Consider the following 25,989-nt stretch of genomic DNA (forward strand, 5'->3'; position numbering starts at 1 on the left):
ACTAATATTCAGACCAGTAGGTGATTGTTACCAAGGGTTTGGGTTGTGGTCTGTAGGAAGGTGAGGGTGAGGGAGGAAGTAATGGAGAGTTTAAACGGTTAAAATAGCTCATTGCTGATGAACACACATGCTTTAATTTGGGGAATATATATGTATGTACTTTTAAGCAATAGAGTAATGCATGCTATTTATAAGACATTTAAAACAATACAGAAATATGTCAAGTAAAAAGCGAAAGTCGCTCATCCTTCACTCCCTCAAACTCCTCTTGCCAGACATCGCCACGGTTTGGTTGAAGGGTGAGAACAGTGCTACATTTGGCCATGGATGTGTAACCCAACGGAGGTGGACTCTGTTCACCGTAGGAGGTGTTAGATCTGGGGGCCCAGCCACAACAGTGTTTCTGAAATGAAACCACACCGAGCAGCCCTCACACACATCACACATAAATAGTCTATTCCTTGGGCTGGTGACAATGTTTTGTTTCCTTCCCTGTGACCAGGGATAGCCTGGCCTCAATCCTGGATGCTGCACATTATGTAGAAAAATTCACATTTGTTGCTACTGCTCACTGGTCTTCTGTCCTTTGTTTTAAAAAGGAAAACAAGCCTAGGACCACTTTAAGATTGTGCTTATTTCCATTCTAGTTCCTATATATGACTTGGCAGATTTTTTTCCCCCACGGAATAGCACTATAAAATTGAAGTGCAGGCAAATTTTGGAATAGGTTTTTACATTTCTTTACCAGTATTATCAGGAAAGAAAAAGCATAGTATTGCTTAGCTTTGCTCAAATAAAGCCTGACTCTAGAAAATAAGTATTTTGGCCGGGCGCAGTGGCTTACGCCTGCAATCCCAGCATTTTGGGAGGCCGAGGCGGGCAGATCACCTGAGGTCCAAAGTTCGAGACCAGCCTGACCAACATGGAGAAACCCTGTCTCTACTAAAAATACAAAATTAGGCAGGTGTGGTGGCGCGTGCCTGTAATCCCAGCTACTTGGGAGGCTGAGGCAGGAGAATCGCTTGAACCCGGGAGGCGGAGGTTGCAGTGAGCTGAGATCGTGCCATTGCACTCCAGCCTGGACAACAAGAACGAAATTCCATCTCAAAAAAAAAATAAGAAGAAAGTAAGTATTTTTCCCGTGCCTGCAATCGGAGTAGTCCTAATAGCTAATCTTTCCCCTTCTTTTTTTTTTTTTTTTTGCATTTGTTTGCAAGTTGGACCTGCTGAGTTGTCACTTGCTTAACTCAAGGACCACCATGCTGCCTGGTGGGGGTCAGCACTGGTACCCAGGTGTGCCCAGGACAGCCTCCCATCTCCCAGGATTCTTCTGTAGATAAAATGGCCTTGGATGCTGACATAGCCACAGAAACAACAGTGTTATTTGTGAACATCAGCAGGAGATTCATATGGGATAAGTGTGAGGGGCAGGACCAGTGGCCCTGTGGAATACCATGATGGGGAGTCTAAGAGGTGAACTTGCATCTTGTGTGGCCTTGGGCTGGAAGGGGTTCCTTCAGTAAACAGACATTTATCAAGTGCCTCATATGTGCCAGGAACCATTCTTGGATAAAAGTCAAAAATCACTGCCTCTGCAGTGTCTATAGATGCTCATTGCCCTGCCTGAGGGCAGGTCCATATCTGAATCATCCTAGATGGACAGAAATGAATGGTTTTGCTCACTGCACTCAGAAAATGGAATTTCTTTTTTCTTTTTTTTTTTTTTTTTTGAGACGGAGTCTCGCTCTGTCGCCCAGGCTGGAGTGCAGTGGCCGGATCTCAGCTCACTGCAAGCTCCGCCTCCCGGGTTTACGCCATTCTCCTGCCTCAGCCTCCCGAGTAGCTGGGACTACAGGCGCCCGCCACCACGCCCGGCTAGTTTTTTGTATTTTTTAGTAGAGACGGGGTTTCACCGTGTTAGCCAGGATGGTCTCGATCTCCTGACCTCGTGATCCACCCGTCTCGGCCTCCCAAAGTGCTGGGATTACAGGCTTGAGCCACTGCGCCCGGCCAGAAAATGGAATTTCTAACCTTTCTCAGGAGTGCCAGTGGGGGCATTTCCTGCCCCAGGAAGACAAATGGAAGGAAAAGAAAAATTAGAAAATGTTCCTGCCGGGCGCGGTGGCTCACGCCTGTAATCCCAGCACTTTGGGAGGCCGAGGCGGGCGGATCACGAGGTCAGGAGATCGAGACCATCCTGGCTAACACGGTGAAACCCCGTCTCTACTAAAAATGCAAAAAATTAGCCGGGCGAGGTGGCGGGCGCCTGTAGTCCCGGCTACCCGGGAGGCTGAGGCAGGAGAATGGCGTGAACCCGGGAGGCGGAGCTTGCAGTGAGCCGAGATTGCGCCACTGCACTCCAGCCTGGGCGACTGAGCCAGACTCCGTCTCAAAAAAAAAAAAAAAAAAGAAAATGTTCCTACACCTTCCTCTTCCTCCTCCTGCTGTGTCTTCCTCTTCTTTTTAATAATAATAACTAACCATTTATTGGGCAACTACTGTGCCTCAGACATTTGTTACATTAATAGTATCTCATTTACTTTTACGACAATCTTCCGAGTTATCCCTATTTTAAAGATGAAGAAGCTGAGGTCCAGAGATACTTATTTTCCCAAGATTTTATAGCTACTAGGCAATTGGACCAGATTTCAAACCCAGGTCTCTGTGTGTACAATGCCCCGTAACCTGCTAGAACTGAATTGAAAAACACCAAGGATTTACAGCAGTGCAGATAATGTACAGGCGGAAGCTCATGAGCTGTAAGGGAAACTGGCTTACATGTTCCTCGTCCCACCACTGTGATCCTCCATAAAAAGTATGTAGATGATTTGACAGCAGAGGAAACAGAGTGTCACCCAGCACAAGACAGTCCTAATTCCTATTCAGGGACTGACCTGCAAGCTAAGAATGTCCAGTAGACATTTTTAGGGAGGAAAATCTCATTGTCATAGGTTTCCTATACCATAGGTATAACTCCATAATATCAATCAGTTAAACATTTTTATTGAGTAACTGCTGTATGCAAAGTATGTGGAAACCATAAGAAATATAAGATATGCAACACTTAAGGGGTTATCAAGGGAAGGGCAAATCAGAAAGCTAATTCATGGGATGGATCGGATAGTAACTGTGTTAATGCCCAGCGAATAGGAAGACTGAAGGAGGGAGAGAGGCCAGGAGTGTTTGCAAGGGTGCCCCTGGAGCTGGTGTGAACTGGGCCTCATGCAGAGGAAGAGGCTTAGCTGGGTTGAGAGTTGGGGGATGGAAGAGTTCTGGGCGCCTCTCACCTGGGAAGACAGGGCAGCCAGTGGAGACTCAGTGATTTGTAACCAGAACTGGGGCTCTGAAGCAGGGAGCTAATCTGTCTCCCCACTCTTCCTCTGCACCTGTCCTTCTGAGGAGGGGTAACACAAATGGTAGGCAGGTTGACATCCCAAAATCCAGCTGCCCAGAGAAGAAACCCCTGAGATACGTATATGCATGCATGCGTCTCTCTCTCCCTCTCTCTCTTTCTATAAAGAGAATATATGTATTTTATATATAATATATAATTGATATATAAAATGTCATTGATATATAATTGTTTTATATATAATATATAATATAATAATTATATATTTTATTAATTATATTTTATTATATAAATTATATATAATTATATATGATATATAAATATATATATATAAATTCTTGAGACTTTTCCCCAAATTTCTGCATCCTTAGCTTTCATAGTGTTTGTCTAAATTCTTTATTTTATTATTAGTAGTAGTATTAGTATTAGTATTTTTAGACACAGGGTCTCTCTATGTTGCCCAGGCTGATCTCAAACTCCTGACCTCAAGCAATCCTCCAGCCTCAGCCTCCCAAAGTGCTGAGATTACAGGAGGGAGCCACCACTCCTAGCCTAGCCTAAATTCTTTTTTTTTTTCTGGAGATAGTTTTGCTCTGTCGCCCAGGCTGGAGTGCAGTGGTGCAATCTCAGCTCACTATAACCTCCACCTCCCTGGGTTCAAGCAATTCTCATGTCTCAGCTTCCCAAGTGGCTGGGATTACAGGCACGCACCACCATGCCCGACTAATTTTTGTATTTTTAAGAGAGACCAGGTTTTGCCATGTTGGCCAGGCTGGTCTTGAACTCCTGGCCTCAAGTGATCCACCCGCCTCAGCCTCCCAAAGCGCTGGGATTACAGGCGTGAGCCACTGCGCCCAGCCCCTAAATTCTTGACAATATCTTTCTCTCTTACAAGTAAGCCTGCATTGACCACATTTTGTACAGAATTTCAAAATGAGCCAAAGAAACCCAGGTATTGAACTGAATGTGAGAGCTAAGAGTAAGACAGCTCTCCAGTGTGAGGAAAAGCTGAGTCGGAATAGTAAGGAAGCAGGCGTCTGTAAGAGGCTGTCTCTGGGCTGTTTCATATCCTGTGAACTTTATGGTATGTCCTGAGAAAAATGGAAAGACAGGCTGTGTGTACCCAAATCAAGGAAACAGAATGTGTGATTATTGCAAAAGGAACCTTGACTTTGGAATTTCCTGATTTTTGAGGACTCCTGAGGTTAAAGATGGTGTGTTTTCAGCCTGAAAGAATTTTCCAACCACAAAGTGAACCACCAGAAGAGTGGACGGTGCTTCACAGAGCTGGTCTGCCTCGTCCATATACTAGGCATGTTCAAGCGTGGCTGGGTGACCAGCTCTCAGAGCCCAGGCAGGGGTGGCGGCTGATCCCTGTGGCATGGGACTTTAAACTGATCAGAAGTCACAAAGGGCAGAGGCTGCAGGCCTATTTTGTTTGGACCTATTGTGTGTGCCGGTATAGTTACTATTTCTTGTCATTTGCTTTTCAAATTTTAAGTTAGTCATCACCATTTTGAAATCGGGTGATTTCCTCATACAAATCCAGATTTCCAGATTCTTTTGAAAATGTGGAGCAGCTGTTAATGTTGGGCCTGCATTTGCACACAGCAGCAGTTTCTGGAATGAGTAGAGGCTGCCTCCTCCTCACGTAGGCGTGTGCTCTCCAATCCACCATGGCTTCCACCACCCTAGGCTGGCTGAGACTGGAGGACCCTGCTCCAGCCAGTATCCTTGCATCTATATATCTGTATATTCATGCATTCCACCAAAGGGCTGGGCTGGGCTCTGAGGCTACAGAAGTAAGCAAGGCGCATTCCCTGACTCCAGGGGGATCACCGTGTAGGGGATAAGTGTTCAAATATATATGTCATTATCCTCCTCCTTGGATGGACAACAGCTTAGCTGCCCAAAGTAGGCCGTCTGAAGTAGGACTTCTCACCCAAAGCACTATTAATATTTGAGACCGATAATTCCTTGTTTTGAGGGGTTGTTCTGTGCCTTGTAGGATGTCTAGCAGCAAACCTGAACCCCACTCGCTAGATGCCAGTAGCACCCCCTCAGTTGTAACAACGAAAAATGTCCCCAGACATTGCCAGGAGTCCCCCCCCAGTTGAGAATCACTGGTCTAAAGTTCATGGGGGCTGGTGGAGAAAATGCCTTTTGAAATTTCAGCAAGATCTTAAGGAACTTGCTCATCGAATGAGAGCTTTGGATCAGCTCAAGTGTCAGGTCCTCAGCTGCTCCTCCCACCCCCTGTGCCTGTGTCTGGCTCCGTAGGCACTTGCTGCACTGAGTGACAGGTGGCTGGCGCCATCTCTCCCACCAGGCTGGGAGCAGCTCTAGGAGAAAGGGTGTGTTTCATTCACCTTTGTGTCTCTAGGCCTGGTGTTGAATACTTGCTGAATCAACACTGTGTGGCCAGCCTTCAAAATATTTTATCCAAGAACAATTATCAACCTAAGTACCCAATGTTGGCCAATTTTTAAAGTTAATTAAAAACAACTGCTCTCATCCAGCCAATTATTATAAAAACAATCTGTTTCAAGTCCAGTAATTTACATATCCAGATTTCTATTTAATTGTTCATTTTTAATTAACAGTTTTATGTAATATTAATTCCCTCTATTTCAAAATTCAGCAAAGGAGATTTGAAGCATACAAAAGAGAAAGCTTCTGACCTGAGAGCTGCATCCCTGTCAAGTGGAATTCATTATGGTGCCTCCTCTCTGAATCCCGTTTTGTGGACGGGGAGAGTTACCCTTCTCTTTGGAGTAGTTTAGGAAGAAGGAAAGAAAAGAATAACCAAAAGGCAACTTCCTTGTTCTAAGGAGTCCATGATGATCACATTTGCCCCTTTGCACATCGTTCACTGAACTTGCCATTGATCGCTGTTTATCAGCCATGAGGATCACTTGAACTTGAGCCTAGCACAGACCTCACCAATGCCGAGAGTCTTTAGAAAATGATCGTATATAATCTTTGAGTAAAGATTTCTTATCGCTTTAATTGTAAGGAACTTCATGGAGGCTGCCCAAACCTATGTATAGGAAGAATGAATTTAGGGGCAAAGAAAACGTCCCCCATCACACTCCAAAATGCCTTCAGGATCATAGTGTCTGAAATTTGTGAGTTTTCCATTTGAATTAAAAATTTGAAACCTCCTCTTTAAAATTCTATGTAAGAAGGGCCTTCTCAATAACGTTGCTCATTACCTCTCAAATTTTATCATAATTTAATAGATTATGAACTCACTCGGCAGGGCCCCGAGGAATGGAGCATGGGGCAGAAACATTGTGGTGAGGAAGAGAAAAAAAGGAAAAAATAGTTTAGGACCAAACTGTTTTTAGACCAAATAGTTTAGGACTTCTCCCAGATGGGAGAAAGGGGATCAAATATTAACAGTTTCACTATTCGTTGAATCAGTATTTATTGAGTGCTGCATTAGGTGCGGGGCCTGCAGCCAGGTAAAGGAAGCAGCCTCCATCCTCTGTCTACTGGCTCAACAGGAACTAACTGAATAGCCGTAACAATAAATGTAAAATTTAGATGGAGCCTTGGGTCCCTCATAGGAGGAAGAGAAGGGCTGGAGAAGCGCTGAAAATAAACCTCTGGAAGAGAAGCTAGTGATGGATATTTCTGGTCATGTGTGCCCTACAGTCTGATGTTTATGCCTTGGTTACATGAAGTTTGTTCATTTCAGGAATGATGGGGATTACAAGATTTGCAAACAGTTCAGTCAAGCTCTGACTTAAATAGTTGTAATGCTATTAAGATTCCTGGACACATGTCAGCCCTTCCTGCTGTTTAGAAAACAACATCAAAGCTTACCTCCCTGGCTCTCCTAACAGTAAACTGAACCAAGGTTTGCTTTCATTTTTAGTATTTACTAAGCTGCTTTGGTGTTCCATAAAATAGTTCAGGCCAAGGGACAGAATGCAAGGTTATTACACTCCAGCATTGTTCTAAGGCTATGGGAGTAAAAGTGGCAAGGGGCCAGCCGCTACCCTGGTTTTCTCCCTGGTGATTAAGGAGGATTAGTGGATAGTGTATAGAATGTCCGAGCTCCTGGTTACATTTGCAGAAATAAAACCTCCCAAACCCAAAGCTCTGTGCAGCCCTTGCATCCGGTCACGGTGACTCTACATTGCCCGGGAGCTTGGCAGGGTGACATGCTCTTGAAGGGCTACAGGGGGAACGGTAATCACTTAAAAGGGAAAGCCAGGTCTTTGGAGGTGAGCCTGTGTGCAAAAAGAACACCTCCCCTTCACAGTCATGTCTTTTCCAAAGAGGAGAGGTGATAGAACCCTTCAGCATCTGGGGTCTTGAGCTGGACAAGGCACAAGTAGGCTCCCAGCTTCACAAAGGGGCCTCGTTCCCAAATCGGGTCGTTGGGAACTTGGGTCACAATTTGTCACAGAGACAGTGCTGACAATGATGATTACAGATCTAGGGATGTCCACAGATAGTCATTTGGTTCATAACATGGACATTCGTTCTAGCTACATTATTGTGAGTTAAGCAGGATTGATCAACTTATCACTATCACAGTCTTATTTCCGTACGAAAGAGGAAAGTACATCCCAACTTGGAGTAAGGTACTAGGCATCGATCTCCCTCGGCTCCCTCTCCTCCATCCCCATTGTGAACCAGGGGGGACATCCTCCAAGCCCCCCCACCTCACTGGCCAGTGTCTCCTGCTGCCTTCCCCCAGAAGGCTTTAATCACCAGAGAGAGGAGATAACAGTGTTTGGGGGATTCTCCTAGTCTCCAAGCTGATGAAGGAGTACATTTGTTCTCTAGCTCTGGAGAGCAGCCTTGGCCTCGCAGGCGAGGTTGTAAGAAATTTCTGCTGTAGAGTTAGTGTGATGAAGGGCTGCCTGGGTCAGCATGGGGAAGGAACATGTCTCAGCCAGTCCCTGCCAACCCCAGTGGCTTCCACAAGTGAGATGCCCATGGAGATGCATGTGAATCTAATTGACCAGAGCCACTCATCCGTGGGACAGGCTCGCCTTGCTCAACAGGACATGCCCCTCACTAGAAGTCTTCAGGCAGAAGTTGGGTGGCCCACCAGGAGGACCACGGAGGAGGGGATTGCTACTCTCAGAGGGCAGTCGGCTAGAAAATATTAATAATCCTATGTTAGTGACTGTCTATCATAGGCTAAACACAGGGGTGGGTTGCTTCTGATGTGTTATTTCTAAGCCTCACAGAGACTATTAGATGCGATCATCTCCCATGGTGCAGATGGAGAGACTAAGGCTGGAAACATACACAAGATCAGCTAACAAATGCCTGCGTCAGAGCTTGAATTGGCCTGATTCTAAAGCATATTGGTTTTTTGGTTTTTTTTTTTTTTTTTTGAGACGGAGTCTCGCTCTGTTGCCCAGGCTGGAGTGCAGTGGCACAATCTCGGCTCACTGCAAGCTCCACCTCCCGGGTTCACGCCATTCTCCTGCCTTAGCCTCCTGAGCAGCTGGGACTACAGGCTCCCGCCACCACACCCGGCTAATTTTTTGTATTTTTAGTAGAGACGGAATTTCATCTTGTTAGCCAGGATGGTCTCGATCTCCTGCCCTTGTGATCTGCCCACGTTGGCCTCCCAAAGTGCTGGGATTACAGGCATGAGCCACCGCGCCCGGCGCCTAAAGCATATTGTTTTTATATTCCCACTCATAGTCAATTCATTCCTGTACTAAAGTGGAAAATGGTGTGTGTTACCTGTATGTCAGGGTCACCCACCAAAGGAACATTTTCCACCAGGTGTGTAGCATGGACAGCCTATGTGTGTGTCATACACTCAGCACAACAAACATTCAAGATACGAAGGCACCATGGCCTGGGTGTGTGTTGCGAGTGAGCGTATGAAGGATTGGGGTGCTGGGTAGGCAGATGAGAGAAGAAGGGAAGGAAAGGGTCTGACCAAAAGGGCCGTTGGCACCTCTGAAAAAGGGCTCTCCCCATCAGACACCTACCACCATAGCCCCTTGATGATGGCCCAGCACAGGCCCCAGAAGACTGACAGAATTCAGATAGACTGTCTGTGGCGAGGTTCAAAATAGAAAGTGGAGAGGACTTTGGCTGTATTACATTTGAGGGATGTTAAAATATTCAGCTCTTCTTCCCTCACTGTCTCCAGTTCTCCCACTGCTTTTTCATTTCCAGATCACTGGCCATGTGTCTTTCTGTGCTGGTGGGAAAATGATGATTCCCCACTTGTATTTTCACCTTTAAATGTTCTGTAGTTTACATGAAATGAAAAGATTCTGAGATTGTCACCTTAATTTTAAGAATATGGATACCTGTGTGATTTCGTATGCCTCAGCCCAATTTGCCAACAGCACCAGAGGCGTCTATAGGATCGCTCCTGCCGGAAGTCTGTGTTTCTGCCAGAGAGCACTAACCCAAGTGCTCACCCTCACCGAGTCGGGATGTGTGGGATGCTTCACCTACTTCCCCGAGGGAAGGTTTCGAGCCCGCCTCCCAGCCTTCTCACCTCGCATGTGTACCCGAGGTCTACCCCGAGTGATTGGAGCGATTCCTGGGCTTGACCTGGAAGCATGGCAGTCCGGGCTGGTGATGAGTCACAGTTGCAGAATGAGGGGAGGCACCCCTTGCCCTGTGTATGTGGGCGCCAGGCGGCTCAGGGGTCCCGGGGGAGTGGAGAGCTGACCTTCTGCTGCTGTTTGCAGCGTCCTGCTTGGTGCACTTGGAGAGGCCTTGCTGGTTTTCTCAGAGCGGAAGGGCTCCTGAACAAGACGGTCAAGAGAAGGAGACTCACCAGCTGCTGCGGGAGAACATCGCCCCTGGTCTCATAGCTCCCTGTTGAATGTGTCGGAAAGAGGAACGCAAGGACAGTGGGCAGCGCCATCGCCCTCGCCTACGTGAATGTGGTGGTGGCTGATGAGGCCGAGGCCCTGCTGCTTCAAGGAGTGCCCTTTCTGGGGGTCTGCAGGTCGCTGCAGAGGAGCGGTCTGTTACATCTTCCCATTTGGAAGCTGGTTCTGCAGAAACAGGAAGTACAGGATTTCACGGACTGGCTCTACTCTCCTCGACTGAGCTCCACACCTCTGGATGCCACATGCTGTCTCCCAAACACTGCTTTCGGTGCGAGGTAGTGGGCCTAAGGGGTTTGGTTGTCTTTTTCTTTTTTCTTTTTTTTCATTTTTAAAATTTTAAAATTTTTATTTATTATTATTTTCTTTTTTTTTTTTTTTGAGACGGAGTCTCGCTCTGTCGCCCGGGCTGGAGTGCAGTGGCCGGATCTCAGCTCACTGCAAGCTCCGCCTTCCGGGTTTACGCCATTCTCCTGTCTCAGCCTCCCGAGTAGCTGGGACTACAGGCGCCCGCCACCTCGCCCGGCTATTTTTTTGTATTTTTTACTAGAGACGGGGTTTCACCGTGTTAGCCAGGATGGACTCGATCTCCTGACCTCGTGATCCGCCCGTCTCGGCCTCCCAAAGTGCTGGGATTACAGGCCTGAGCCACCGCGCCCGGCCTATTATTATTTTTTAAAGACAGGGCCTCACTCTGTTGCCTAGGCTGAAGCGCAGTGGTACGATCACAGCTCACTACAGCCTTGACCTCCTAGACTCAAGCCATCCTCCTGCCTCAGCATCCAGAGGAGCTGGTGTGCACTGCCACACCTGGCTCATTTTTTTCTATTTTTATTGTTTTAGGGATGGGGATCTCACTGTGTTGCCCAGGCTGGTCTGAAGCTTCTGGGCTCAAGCAGTCCTCCCACCTCGGCCTCCCAAAGTATTGAGGTTACAGACATGAGCCACTGCACCTGGCCTTTCTCATTTTTATTTTTAAATTGACAGACAAAACAGTATGCATTTATTATGCACAACACAATGCTTTGGGAGTGTTAAATCTAGCTAACAAATGCATTACCTCACACAGTTACCATTTTTATGGTGAGTCTTGGTTGTATGTTTTGTTTCGTTCGTGATTTTACATCCTTGGAGTCTTCTCTGGGTCCGTCCGTCCTTTGCTGTCATGCTGGCTTGCCTAAGGCCTACCCTCACCTGTGTACCAGCATTTTAAACTCTGGAGTGAGTGATGTTACTTTTGTGGTTGATGTTAGTATTCATTTCCTGCCTCTAAACTTCTCGTGGTCCTTATAAACTTGTCAGGATGTGTGTTGCATTGAATTCTGCATGTCCTTTTTTTGCCAACCATTAGGGTAAGCTGGTACTGACTTGTCACCAGAGGAAACAGGGTTTATGAGCACTGACAGATGTCTTCCCTGGGCAAAAAAATAAACAGTATATGTATACACACACACATACATATTTATATTTCTATTTCTTAAAGCTTTTAATCCCGGCCGGGCGCGGTGGCTCAAGCCTGTAATCCCAGCACTTTGGGAGGCCGAGACGGGCAGATCACGAGGTCAGGAGATCGAGACTATCCTGGCTAACACAGTGAAACCCCGTCTCTACTAAAAAAATACAAAAAACAAGCTGGGCGAGGTGGCGGGCGCCTGTAGTCCCAGCTACTCGGGAGGCTGGGGCAGGAGAATGGCGTAAACCCGGGAGGTAGAGCTTGCAGTGAGCTGAGATCCGGCCACTGCACTCCAGCCTGGGCGACAGAGCGAGACTCCGTTTCAAAAAAAAAAAAAAAAAAAAAGCTTTTAATCCCTTTCATTCCCTGATATCTCAGAGATTTCAAATCATTAACACTGAAGTATATTTTTCAGGCCAGATGAAAAATTGTATTAAAACCCTATTCCTGGTCAGGCGCAGTGGCTCACGCCTATAATCCCAGCACTTCGGGAGGCCGAGGTAAGCAGATCACTTGAGGTCAGGAGTTCAAGACCAACCTGGCCAACATGGTGAAACCCTATCTCTACTAAAAATACAAAAACATTAGCCTGATGTGGTATTGTATGCCTGTAGTCCCAGCTACTCGGGAGGCTGAGGTAGGAGAATTGCTTAAAGCTGGTAGGTGGAGGTTGCAGTGAGCCAAAATTACACCACTGCACTCCAGCCTGGGCAACAGAGCAAGACTGTCTCAAAAACAACTACAACAACAACAACAACAACAGAAACCCTATTCCTTGCCTTTGTAGGAGTCAAAATAAATGAACTTTTTTTTCTTTTGTTTATTATTATACTTTCAGTTCTGGGGTACATGTGCAGAACGTGCAGGTTTGTTACATAGGTATACACATGCCATGGTGGTTTGCTGCACCCATCAACCCGTCGCCTACATTAGGTATTTCTCCTAATGCTATCCCTCCCCTACCCCCACACCCCGACAGGCCCCGGTGTGTGATGTTCCCCTCCCTGTGTCCATGTGTTCTCATTGTTCCGACATAAATGAATTTACACAAAATGGTCACTTGTTTCTGAACCCACCAAGAAAGTTTAAGAAAATAATGACTAACTCTAAATATTTCTGTTCCTAACAGATGTTTCAAATACTTGACCACTCTGCCAGGTGTCAGAGAGTGTGGGCCATTCAGGGTGACCCATGAGTCCTCCTCAAGCAGGGAGCCAGGCCCCATAGTGTTGAATACCCATGTATTGATGGAGACCCCTGCCCTGGCATCCGGGAAATACGCATGCCCATACTCAGCCCCATGGGGAATACCGTCAGCTCAGTCGGTGGCTGTATTCGTGTATTTGGAACTTGATGGATTCGTGTATTTGGAACTTGAGTACCCTAAATTCATGCCCTTGCCTTTTCCTGGTCTCCGCTTCTCATGTAAGGTGAAAATGCTAAGAGTGACCTTAACACACATGGCTTTCAACTGACTTTTGTTGTTGTTTCGTCTTGTTGTTTGTTTCCATGAAAAATATTTGTATTATTTTTTTCTAACCTCCAGCTGATTAAACAGGTACCTGACACTTATTAATTTGAAGGAAAAATAATAGTAGCTGCCTGACATACCCTCTCATTTTGAAGAGTCTCTACTTGTTTTTTTCGTTTAAATTTTTTTTTTTATTTTTAGTTCTGGGCTACATGTGCAGGTTTGTTACATAAGTAAGTGTGTGCCTTGGTGGTTTGCTGCATCTATCAACCCATCACCTAGATATTGAGCCCAGCATGCATTGGCTATTTTTCCTAATATTCTCCCTCCCTCCCCACCCCCGGACAGGCCCCGGTATACGTTGTTCCCCTCCCTGTGTCCATGTTCAACTTATTTTTGTTCTTCATCGAGGATGTCAAACTTTCTAGAGACTGAGGATCAAATAGAAAATCTGGGTTTAGCGCTGGAGCGTGGCTTCGGTTCGGAGGGTCATAAGATGGGAACGCTCCCGGCACGTAGAAATATCCCGCCGTGGGTGAAAGTTCCCGAAGACCTGAAAGATCCAGAGGTGTTCCAGGTGCAGACGCGGCTGCTGAGAGCCATGTTTGGCCCGGACGGATCTCGAATCCCTTACATCGAGCAAGTGAGCAAGGCCATGCTCGAGCTGAAGGCCCTGGAGTCTTCAGACCTCACCGAGGTCGTGGTTTACGGTTCCTATTTGTCCAAGCTCCGGACCAAGTGGATGCTTCAGTCCATGGCTGAGTGGCACCGCCAGCGCCAGGAGCGAGGGATGCTCAAACTTGCGGAAGCCATGACTGCCCTCGAACTAGGCCCTTGGATGAAGTGAACCAGCTTCCAGCCAATGCAATGAAGGCCAGGATGCAGAGATTAGGTTGTGGCCAGAGCTGGAGTGATTCCTTCAGCTTGGTTTAAAATCTGCTCCAGCCTAAAGAGTTAAGGAAAACCATCTGTTTAGGGGTCTCTGCCCTTAGCTCTGAGTCTTGTTATGAATATCTCTTTGATGGTTGCCAATAAAAAAAAGTGTTGTTTTTTTTTTTTTTTCATTTTTTCTCATTTTAAAAAAATAAGAGTCCTTTGTAGTGACATGGATGCAGCTGGAAACCATCATTCTCAGCAAACTATCACAAGAACAGAAAACCAAACACTGCATGTTCTCACTCATAGGTGGGAACTGAACAATGAGATCACTTGGACACGGGAAGGGGAACATCACACACCGGGGCCTATCGTGGGGAGGGGGGAGGGGGGAGGGGGGAGGGATTGCATTGGGAGTTATACCTGATGTAAATGACGAGTTGATGGGTGCTGACGAGTTGATGGGTGCAGCACACCAACACGGCACAAGTATACATATGTAACAAACCTGCACGTTGTGCACATGTACCCTAGAACTTAAAGTATAATTTTAAAAAGTCAAAAAAAGAATAAAGTTTTAAATAAGTTGAAAAAAAAAAAAAAAAAATCTGGGTTTAGAATTGTCCTTATTCTCTTGCTCCCATAAAACTCTGTAAAACAGAGACCAGTTCTTTTCCACTTGCAGAAAGTGGCATGTGTCCAAGTGTCATTTTATACCTGTCTTTCCAAGTGCCATTTAAGCAAATGGAGGTTCTGATGACTGCAAAGAGCCATGCAGTTCAAACCCAGTCCTCTTTCCAGCAGAACTGGCCCCAAAAGCTTCTGCCGAGAAGTTTTAGATCCTTTTTCAAATGGTTCTCTAGTAAGCCCGTATTTTTTTGGTGCTGTTTGGTTGTTTGAATCATCTTTCAGCGTCCTGTTTGTTTTTTTGTTTATTTGTTTGTTTTGTTTCATTTGCTTGAGATAGGGGTTCACTGTGTTACCCAGGCTCGAGTAAAGTGGTGCAGTCACAGCTCACTGCAGCCTCAACCTCCCAGGTTCAAGCAGTCCTTCCACCCCAGCCTCCCAAATGGCTGGGACTGCAGACACGTGCCACTACACCCAGCTAATTTTTTGTTCTTTGTAGACATGGGGTCTCACTATGTTGCCCCCTGCCCGTTGTTCTTAAAATCTCAGATCTTTTCTTACATTGACATCAGCAAGAGGCAGAGGATAAGGCATTTCGTCAGTATGCTATCAGTTTCCTTCCATTTCTATTGGTTCTTGGGCCTTTTTATTCAAGCTTTAACCACCATCTTCTATGACCAAGTTCACGTGTTCAGCACTGAATGGAGGGTGAGCCCAAAGACCTGAACAGTGGAGTGGCCTCCTCACTGTAGCCCTGAGCTCCCATTTTCTGCACAGGGAGTCTCCAGGTAACCCCACACTGTCCCTTTGCCCTTGGGTCCTGTTTGGCACCTGATGACCTTAATCCTCGCTGGACCCCAGTCAGAGCTTTGGGATTTTGGGGCTTTTTTTATTGGTATAAATAAAGAATGTGTTTTCTTTTTTTTTTTTTTTTTTTTTTTTTTTTTTTTTTTTTTTTGAGACGGAGTCTTGCTCTGTAGCCCAGGCTGGAGTGCAGTGGCCGGATCTCAGCTCACTGCAAGCTCCGCCTCCCGGGTTCACGCCATTCTCCGGCCTCAGCCTCCCAAGTAGCTGGGACTACAGGCGCCCGCCACCTCGCCCGGCTAGTTTTTTGTATTTCTTAGTAGAGACGGGGTTTCACCGTGTTAGCCAGGATGGTCTCGATCTCCTGACCTCGTGATCCACCCGTCTCGGCCTCCCAAAGTGCTGGGATTACAGGCTTGAGCCACCGCGCCCGGCCAAGAATGTGTTTTCTATTAGGAGAGGCAAGGTTGTGTACAATGGTTTATTATTACTTATCTGCTGTGGATATAAAGAAAAATAAGGACCAGGCATGGTGGCTCAAGCCTGTAATCCCAGTACTTTGGGAGGCTGAGGTGGGAGGACTGATTGAACCCAGGAGTTTGAGACCAGTCTGGGCAACACAGTGAGACTCCATCGCTACAAAAATAAAAAATAAAAATCAGCCAGGCATGGTGGCACATACCTATAACTCCCAGTTACTCAGGAGATTGAGGCAGGAGGATTGCTTGAGCTCAGGGGTCAAGGTTGCAATGAGCCATGACTGTGCCACTGCACTCTAGCCTGGGTAGCAGAGCCAAACCCTGTCTCTAAAAATGATAATAAAGGAAAAATAAATCATTTATTTTCTTTCCTTTGCCTTTCTTTCTATTCTCTTCAATCCTGGCAGGGGAGTATTACAGAAAATATTTGTGTTACCCCTGGGGAGGGAGTTCTTGTAGCTTAAACCCAGATCCAGACTCCTCTTTCTGCCCACATCCAGGCCACTGAGCTTGGAACAGGGAAGGGCCTACCCAGTGCCTCTAGCCCTGTGCTGTCCAGTGCGGATGCCCCTGGCCACCTGTGGCTTTGGAGCACTGGAGTGTGGTTGGGCCAGATTCAGATGGGCTGTAAGTGTAAGAACATACTGATTTCAAAGACTTAATGTTTTTTAAAGAGAATGTAAGATATCACATCATTTTTCTATTGATTACAAGTTAAAATAATTTTTTTTATATATTGGGCTAAATAAAATATACTATCAAAATTACTTTCTCTTGTTTCCCTTTATCTTTTGTAATGTGACTGCTAGAAAATTTGAGTTCATAGATGTGGCTCCCAAGGTATGTCTGTTGGTCATTGCTGATTTATTTTTATTTATTTATTTATTTTTGAGATGGAGTTTCGCTCTTGTTGCCCAGGCTGGAGTGCAATGGCGCGATCTCGGCTCACTGCAACCTCTGCCTCCCGGGTTCAAGCAATTCTCCTACCTGTGCCTCCCAAGTAGCTGGGATTACAGGCATGCACCACCACACCCGGCTACTTTTGTATTTTTTTTTTAGTAGAGATGGGGTTTTACCATGTCGTTCAGGCTGGTCCAGACCTCCCACCTCAAGTGATCCGCCCGCCTCGGCCTCCCAAAGTGCTGGGGTTACAGGTGTGAGCCACCGCGCCTGGCCTTATTGCTGATTTAGAGCAGTTCATCTACACTGGGGCCAGGGAAGTGGCAAAAGAAGGGGCTGTTGGTGGTGGTTGCTGGGGTTACTGACCCAATAATCATATTTAAGATTATAGTTACTGATGCCTATTTCATGCCAAGCACTGTGCTAGGTACTCTCCAGGCTTCCTGTCATTGATTCTTCCCAATAAGTGCAGGGGACATTCTCTTCATTTTACCAAGGAGATCGAAAAGATTCAGTAACTTTTCCAGGCCCACCCAGCTGGGACTCCAACCCAGGTTATTCAAAGCCCATGCTTTGAACCTTCATGCTGGAGAGTTCTGTTGAGAAGGAGGAATGAGGTCCCCATGTCTCACAGGGGTTGTCAGTTCTGCAAGAAGTGCTGAGGTGTGGATTCCTCACATCTCTGAGGTGATGTATGACTCTTCCTGAAGGCCACGCTCCTTCCCTTTGCCACCGGACAGGGTCTGTGGCCTGCTCTGCAACTGCCTTCCCAGCATGTCCCAGTTTCTTTCCCCGGCCTCCTCCCTCGGGTTCTGTCTGAGACTCTTCGTGGATGGGGTTGGAGCAACCAGGAGCACTTGGGAAATGGCACTGCTCTCACCTGAACTATCACTCTGAGTGTTTCCAGAGCACATAGCCACTGTTTGTTGGTTCTCAGTTTGTTTTCAGGCAATGGCATGTTCAGATAGCTGAGGAGCTCGAAGGTTGAAGGAAAATCTGCAGCTTCTGGACCCTGAGAGGCAGTGTCATGAGAGGACACCATTCTTTTCACTGGGTCTGCATGCCCAAAAAAAGGAGTACAGTCACAGATCGGGGTGAAAGCACAAGCAGGTAATACCGTAAGTGGTTAGTCACGCTTGGAACATGACATCTCTATTGAGAAGTTGCCTTGGACAAAGTATTGAAATAGGATATGGAATTGGCAGGAAGTTCAAGTGGTTAGGACTCATTTGAGGTTACTTAATGGTCCTTTGATCCTTGTTCTGGGGAAAGCCAGTCAAAGGGGTGAGACTTTTGGGCTTCTCCTGGCCCCACCCAATGTCCCTGGCTTCAGGCTGTGTCCCTGAGCCCAGCCCGGAGAGAGGCAGTGGTGACTTGTCTCCAAAGATACCCTGCCTCCATCCCAGTGGTATTCATGCTGCTCTACAGTTCTGTTCATTTCCCTTGGGTCTGGGCTGGCTCTGCGCCTTGCCTGTAGCCAATAAGGTGTGATGGAAATGGTGCTATGTGACTGCCAAGGCCGGGTCAAAGTAGCCTTGCAGTGTCTGCCTTGGTCTTCTGACTGCCTCAGGACCCCTGAGCTGTTGTGCAGGAGAGGCCAGGCGTGGGCGCTCCAGGAGACAGGCCCCACTGAGCCCAGCCTTGCAGCCGTCTTGCCAAACCACTCAACTCATGAAGGAGGCTATCCAGGGTCTTCCATATCAGCCCATCTGCCAGCCGAGTGCCATCAGGTGACCTCAGTCAGTGCCACATGGGGCAGAAGAATCACCCTGCCCAGCAGTCCCTGAATGAAAACCTGCCACAAAAGCATGAGATACTGTAAAATCATTTTAAGCCAGTAAGTTTTGGGACAGCATGTTATGCAACAATAGAAAATAGAGCTGAGGCCCACCGTCCTGCCCTTTCTGCAAGATACTAACATAAGTGGGCTGCCCTCTGAGACCCTTGAACTCTGTTCTTCTCAGGCAGATCCAGTCTGGACTCTGAGCCCCTCCCCTGTCTAGACTCTGATTCTAGGAGTACCGTTCTCTGCTGCAGCTGACCTCAGCCCAGACGCTGTCCTCGGAGGAAGACCCCACGGACGGTCCATGCCTTGTTCAGACCCCATTGCAGGGCAGGACCCACAGCCCTTAGCCATTGGCTCAAAGTACATCATTCATTCATTCAAAAGATATTGAGACCTTCTGAGTGCCAGGCTCTGTTTTAGGATCTGAGGATATAACCACGAATGAGATGAGCCCTCCTGGAACTTACTTTCTAGTGGCAGAGACAGGCAACAAACAGGGGAATAGAATTTCAAAATGACGGGTGTGGTGGCTCATGCCTGTAATCCCAGATCTTTCAGAGGCCAAGGCGGGTGGATCACCGTAGGTCAGGAGTTCGAGACCAGCCTAGCCAATGTGTTGAAACCCTGTTTCTACTAAAAAATACAAAAAAAAATTAGCCAGGTGTGGTGGCAGGCACCTGTAATCCCAGCTACTTGAGAGGCTGAGGCAGAAGAATCGCTTGAACCCAAGAGGTGGAGATTGCAGTGGGTCAAGGATGCGCCATTGCACTCCAGCCTGGGAGAGAGTGAGACTCCATCTCAAAAAAAAAAAAAAAAAAAAAAAAATGAATTTCAGAGTGAGTTAAATGCTTTTAAGGCGATAAGGCAGAAAAGGGAGACAAAGATGGATTCTCCTGAGGAGCTGATGGAAGGTGAGGAATTTCTCTTCCAAAATGTGCAGAATCACACACACCAGCTTAGCATATAGTATGGGGGATTTGTTCTCCTTGAAGTCTGAGGGCCTCTCCGGGCTGTAGAATTCAGGTGAAGGGTGACTGAGTGAGATATGCTTTAGGGGACACATGGGCGAAGTCCAGGAACCCCACAGGCAGACACCACCGCCTTCCCTGCTGTTGGTTCTGGGAGGCCAGGGCAATCAGGCCCCCATCGGCCCTGCGCACACCCTTGCTGGCTGGCTCTGGGATGCTCTAAGTCTGGCACAGGAGAGAAGATAGGCAGACTTGCAGTAGACCCCACGGTTAGTTTCGGGGGCATGAAACCTGTGGGAGGTGCTGAGGAAGTGCCGGGAGGGAAGGTGCACTCTCTAACTGTGAGGCCCATCACCAGACTGGCTGCGGGCCTCCCATGCTTTGCCCAGGTGGCATCTCACTTCATCCTCTCCAGGGGCCTCTGATGGACATGTATTAGTCTCATTTTGTGGAGGAGACAAATACAGGAGGTCAGCGCCTTCCTGAAGGTCCTTGACTGGCTAAAGGGGCCATCTGCCCAGGCATCCCCTGCCTCTTAACTCTCACAGCATTCTGCCTCCCCCACAGGAAGCTCGGGTTCAGAAAGGCTGAGTAGACGGGACCAAGTCCACCAAGAGGTGGAGAAGGCCAATCATGTTCCAGGAATGCGGCGGAAGGTAGGTGGCACCAGCCCAGGGTGTGATTGAATGTAGGGACGGGAAATAACATTTGCCAGTGTGGTTAATGGAAAAACCAAACTCTGTAAAATGTTTTAAAGAGGGTTTATTCTGAGTCAATATGAGTGACTGGGCCTTGGGGAGCAGCCTCAAGGGGTCCTGAGAAAGTGATCCCAAGACAGTTGGGTTACAGTTTGGTTTTATATACATGATGGGGAGACAGATGTTAGAGGCAAAGACAAAAACCCGTACATGGGAGGTGTACGTTGGTTCAGCCAGAAAGGCAGGACAACTTACAGGTCATAGGTAGATTCAAAGATTTTCCGATTGGCAACGCGTTGAAAGGGTTAAGCTTCGTCCCAAGACTTCAAGTCAGTAGAAAGAAATGCTTGCATTAAGATAAGGGGAATTGTGGGGGTCCAGATTCTTGTTATATAGATGAAGCCTCATAAGTAGCAGCCTTCAGAGAGAATAGATGGTGAAATCAAGCTTAAGCCTACTGGGCTGCATTCCCAGGAGCCCAGGTGTTCTTAGTCACAGGATGAGTTAGGAGGTCAGCACAAGATAAGGGCACAAGGACTTTGCTGATAAAACAGGACGCGGTAAAGAAGCCCACCAAAACCCACCAAAACCCACCAAAACCAAGGTGGCAATGAAAGTGACCTTTGGTTGTCCTCACTGCTTGTTAGACTCTAATTATAATGCATTAGCATACTAACACACACTCCCACCAGCACTGTGACAGTTTACAAACGCAATGGCAACGTCAGGAAGTTACTCTATATGGTCCAAAGGGGAGGAAGCTTCAGTGCAGGGGGAATTGCCCATCTCTTTCCTGAAAAACTAATGAATAACCCACCTTTTGTTTAGCATGTAATCAAGAAGTAACTACAAGTATACTCGGTTGAGCAGCCCATGCCACTGCTCTGTCTATGGAGTAGCCATTCTTTTATTCCTTTCCTTTTTATTTTTTGAGACGGAGTCTTGCTCTGTCACCCAGGCTGGAATGCAATGGCGCAATCTCGGCTCAACACAACCTCCGCCTCCCAGGCTCAAGTGATTCTCCTGCCTCAGCCTCCCGAGTAGTTAGGATTGCAGGCATGCGCCACCACACCTGGCTAATTTTCTATTTTTAGTAGAGACGGGGTTTCTCCAGATTGGTCAGGCTGGACTCGAACTCCCAACCTCAGGTGATCCACCCACCTCGGCCTCCCAAAGTGCTGGGATTAGAGGCGTGAGTCACCGTGCCTGGCCTACTTTCTTTTCTTTTTTTTTTTTTTTTTTTTGAGACTGGGTCTCTGTGTTATCCAGGCTAGAGTGCAGTGGTGCAATCTGAGCTCACTGCAGCCTCAACCTCCCCAGCTCAAGCGATCCTCCCACCTCAGCCTCCTGAGTAGCTGGGACATGCACCACCAAGCCTGGCTAATTTTTTTTTTTTTTTTTTTTTGTAGGGATAGGGTCTCACTCAGGCTGATCTCCAACTCCTGAGCTTAAGCAATCCTCCCACGTTGGCCTCCTGAAGTGCTGGGGTTACAGGTGTGAGCCACCGTGCCCAGCCTTCCTTTACTTTCTTAATAAACTTGCTTTCATTTTATGCACTTGCCCCGAATTCTTTTTTGTGTGATGTCCAAGAGCACTCTCTTGGGGTCTGGATCAGGACCCCTTTCTGGTAATGTTATGATCTCTGTTTTAATGTGAATGCTGGTCAGTTGTACCTAAATTCCAAAAGGGAGGGGGTGTAACAAGGCGTGTTCGACCTCCTTTCCCGCCAAGGCTGGGAATTCAGTTTCTCAGGTTTCTCTGGGGTCCCCTCAGTCAGTTGGAGGGCTTAGGATGTTATTTTTGATTTACAGCGCCTACCCTGCACAGTGCAGGTGCCTCCTATCTGTGTGTTACCTACTCATGACCCTAAAGGGGCCAGCACACAGATGAGGCCTGCAAGCTCCTGACAGGGTAGGACACTTCCCCAAGGTCGTGCATTCTGCATTACTAGGCCAAGATTCTAAAGTGGTTTCCAAAACCAGCCCTCCCTCTCACCTCGCCTTGTGCCAGGTTGTTTCTGGGCATAGTCCCCCATGCCCACCCCTACCCTGGGGTCACTGGGTTGTGGACAAACCAGAGGAGACAAGCTCCCCATGGACAGCCCTCACTTCGGGGCTCCGGGGTGCTGGTGCTTGGCCCAGGCATTGGCTGCCTGGTAGCTCCGGATCCTTGGACCCATCAGCAAACCACTGGGGAGGCCAAGCCGTTCTGGCGCTTGCGCAAGGCTCCCTCTATTCTGGAAACATTTCAGGGATGGCAGACATTCCGCACTCCCCAGTGAGCCGAGCGAATCTTTGCTCCTGCTGTCAGCTGATTTTCAGTGGCCGGACTCGCAGTGGTTTACCCTAAGTAAAACAAACAATGGCTTATAAACCTAGGCCAGTTCTATCCAGGATCAACTGGGGAGGAGTCTGAAGAAACTCCCTTGCCACCCAACTTCCTTGGCCGAGAGGGTAAAGTCTCATTTAAGCAGTTGTCTGAGCCAAAAGGAATATTTGAGTCATTGATTTCCTGCTCTGTGAAAGGCCCACAGGATTAGCCAAGGCAAAGTGTCTGCATATGCGGCTTTGTGCCCTGATTGAGCCTCGGGAGCCGTGGAAGTCCTTGGGATTTCAGGAGTCAATGCAGGCACCACTCACCTGGGCCAGTTGATTTGCATGGCAAATAGAAGTTAAGTGGAGCTGTTAGTGAAAAGGGCTCCTCTAAGTGGGAGATGGAACCAGGGTTCTGTCCCAGGCATTCTCACCATCCTGGAAAGTTATTTCAATCAGCCCTTCATTTATTTCCTCATTCCTTCTTTCATCAGATGCAGATTGGATGCAACAGGAATGGGGGTTCTTTTTGAGGTTTTTTTGGTCTTTGTTACAGGTGTCTGCACTTTGTCTAGCAGGGCTGTTCTGCCACCGGCCCAAGCAGCCACTCCTGTCGCTGGAGGCTGCAGGCCCATTGTGCTGAGTTGTCCTCGAGGCATAATCTCTCTGGTTCTGGCAGGAACAACTCTGGTGACTCTCTTTGTGATTGTAGACTTAAAGCAAACACACCTCCCTGTTCTCAGGGAGGCCCTGTGTCTTCTTAGACACACAGAGATGTTTTTAAAATAACAGCTTTGTCCAGGCACGGTGGCTCACTCCTGTAATCCCAGCATTTGGGGAGGCCACGGCAGGCAGATTGCTTGAGCTCAGGAGTTCGAGGCCAGCCTGAGTAACCTGGTGAAACCCCATCTCTACTAAAAGTTAAAAACAATTAGTTGGGCGTGATTGTGCATGCCTGTGATCCCAGCTATTTGGGAGGCTGAGGTGGGAGGATCACTCAAGTCCAGGAGGTCAAGGCTGCAGTGAGCTCTGTTTGTGCCACTGCACTCCATCCTGGGTGACAGAACGAGATCTTGTCTCAAAAAGAGTAAAATAAATAAATAATAGCTTCATAGAAATATAATCCACATGCCCTAAGATGTACCCATTTAAAGTGTACAATTCAGTATACTTTAAATTCTGTAGTTTTTAGTATATTCACAGAATTCTGCAACCATTATCACTAATTGTAGAACATTTTCTTCACCTCAGAAAGAACCCCCATACCCGTTGTCATCCCACCCTCCTCCCTTCCACTGACCTAGGCAGCCACAAATCCACTTTCTGTCTCTATGGATTGGCCTGTTTTGGAGATTTCATATGCACAGGATTGTACAATGTGTGGGCTTTTGTGTTAGGCTGAGGTTTTTAAGTGGTTCATGTACCTCTATTAAAAGCTGCCTTCCCTACCTGGGGGTGGGGAGAGGGGCGGGTGGGAGTCCTCCACGCAGGGCATGGAAAAATTGGGGGTGGGACTAAGGGACCCTGGAAGCTGGAGATAGGTGAGGGAGCTCCAGAGAGGGGCGACAGGAGGGGCATGGTCAACACTTCCAGAACCCTGGTAGCCGGGTTTAGGTTTTATTTTTCAGCTACCGCCCTGTTATCCTCAGGCCTTTAGTCAAGTCTGTTATGCATGACAGTCTCCTGTTGCCTGTGGCCTGTGCTTTGGGGAATAAAGTGTTTGGGTCGCATTTTGTGGTGAAGGTGGACAGGGGAGAGTAAAGTGGTCACCATTGTCAGGTGGCCCCACTTTAAGCTTTTAGCTCTTGGCAGCTGTCGTCTTCTCCCCAGAGATCTTGAAGATACAGCCAAGTCAAAATTGTTGTATCGCGTTCACGTGTGTAGCAACTACTTCTGAAATATCCACTCGAGGGAAGCATTCTGTCCCAGCAAAAGATTACAGACATGGCTGGTAGAGGAAGCCACTCTGACAGGACAGATTCAGGTACACACAGGACAAGAGGAAGGGAAGCAGGGGACAGAGTGGAGAGTGGCCTTGAGAACTGCCGGCCTCAGCCTCAGTACCCAGCCACAGCCTTGGTCTCACAGTGGAGACCCGTTAATAACCTCACCCCAGGGCAGGAGCAGACCCAATGGACAGAGGTCTCAGAAAGCAGTCTGCTGGTGCTGGGCTTGGTCCCCACCTGTGCAGTCCACTGCATGCACACATGCCCAACCCGGCCAAGGCCCATCTGCAGGCACAAGCTCAGCCCTGCTGCCTGCAGTGCAGGGTCTGGTGTGTGGCTCTGGGCCCTGTGCACAGATGCCCACTGCTTATCACCATGCACTCCCTCCTCTTCCTGACTGGATTCATTTCCTAGGGCTGCCGTAACAAAGAACTGCAAACTTGGTGACTTCAACAACAGAAATTGCCTGGGCGCAGTGACTCGCACCTGTAATTCCAGCACTTTAGGAGGCCAAGGTGGGAGGATCACTTGAGCCCAGGAGTTCAAGACCAGCCTGGGCAACAAACATAGTAAGATCCTGTCTGTATTTAAGGAGGGGGGGAATATATATATGTATATATATGATACTAAATATATTTTACCTATATATATATATGTGTGTCTCTCTATATAACCACAGACATTTATTATTACTACAGTTCTGGAGGCTGGAAATCCAAATTCAAGGCTTCAGCAGGGCTAATTCCTTCTGAGGGCTGTGAGGGAGGGCTATTTCCAGGCTTGTCTCCTTGCCTTGTAGATGATGTTTCCTCCCTGTGTCTCCATGTCGTTTTCCTTCTCTATGTGCCTCTGTGTCCTATTTTCCCTTCCTAGAAGCACTAGGGTCCCACCTTAAGGACCTCATTTTAACTTGATTTCCTCCATAAAGACCTTATCTCCAAATAAGGTCACATTCTGAGATATTGGGAGTTAGGACTCCAGCATATATTTTTAGGGGACTCATAGCACTCAGTAGCAGAAGTCTGATTTTATTTAAGAAGCTATGTGTCCAGTTAACAGATTGCCTTTCCCAGCATCCCTTGCAGCCCTTGCAGTTTATATGAACAAGTTCTGACTGGTGAGATATAAGCAGAAGCTGATGGGGGAGATGCTGGGGACAGTTCCTTAGAAGAGTCTCAGATAGGTAGAAGAGGCCCTTTTCTCTATCTTCTTCCTGCTTCTCACCTGGATTGAAGATGTGATAGCTAGAGTTCTAGCATCCACCTTGATCCTTGAGGCAACTTTGAAGTTGGAAGCTGTGGTCTAAGGATAGTGGAGCAGAAGCTGAAGGGGTCTGAATCTCTGAGGAGACAAAGGCACTGCCAGATCAGCCAGACCACGCACCTCCAACCCTTTCTCCTTTTCTCTTAATTTTAATTTAATTTAATTTTTTTTTTTTTTTTGAGACAGGGTCTTGCTCTGTCACCCAAGCTGGAGTGCAG

General features: G+C 47.5%; 2 protein-coding genes across 4 annotated transcripts in view; both read left to right on the top strand.

Annotated features, from left to right (window-relative positions):
* Positions 1-17,854, top strand: part of TMEM241 (transmembrane protein 241) — a 144,540-nt gene extending 126,686 nt beyond the window's left edge. For 2 of the 3 annotated variants that reach the window (XM_007974461.3, XM_037982443.2), the window contains one exon: positions 10,045-11,503. In XM_007974461.3, the coding sequence (XP_007972652.2) occupies positions 10,045-10,105 (61 nt within the window). In that variant the 3' untranslated portion in view covers positions 10,106-11,503. Of the gene's footprint in view, positions 1-10,044; positions 11,504-17,735 lie in introns of those variants that run through there. The other variant, XM_073006424.1, reaches the window with a different exon arrangement.
* Positions 11,969-14,298, top strand: LOC140709002 (developmental pluripotency-associated 5 protein-like). The gene has a single exon (XM_073006425.1). The coding sequence runs from the start codon at positions 13,525-13,527 to the stop codon at positions 13,957-13,959; it is 435 nt and encodes a 144-aa protein (XP_072862526.1). The 5' UTR covers positions 11,969-13,524; the 3' UTR covers positions 13,960-14,298.
* Positions 17,855-25,989: the final 8,135 nt, after the last annotated feature.

Source organism: Chlorocebus sabaeus, chromosome 18 (assembly GCF_047675955.1).
Source record: "Chlorocebus sabaeus isolate Y175 chromosome 18, mChlSab1.0.hap1, whole genome shotgun sequence".
Lineage (NCBI taxonomy): Eukaryota > Metazoa > Chordata > Mammalia > Primates > Cercopithecidae > Chlorocebus > Chlorocebus sabaeus.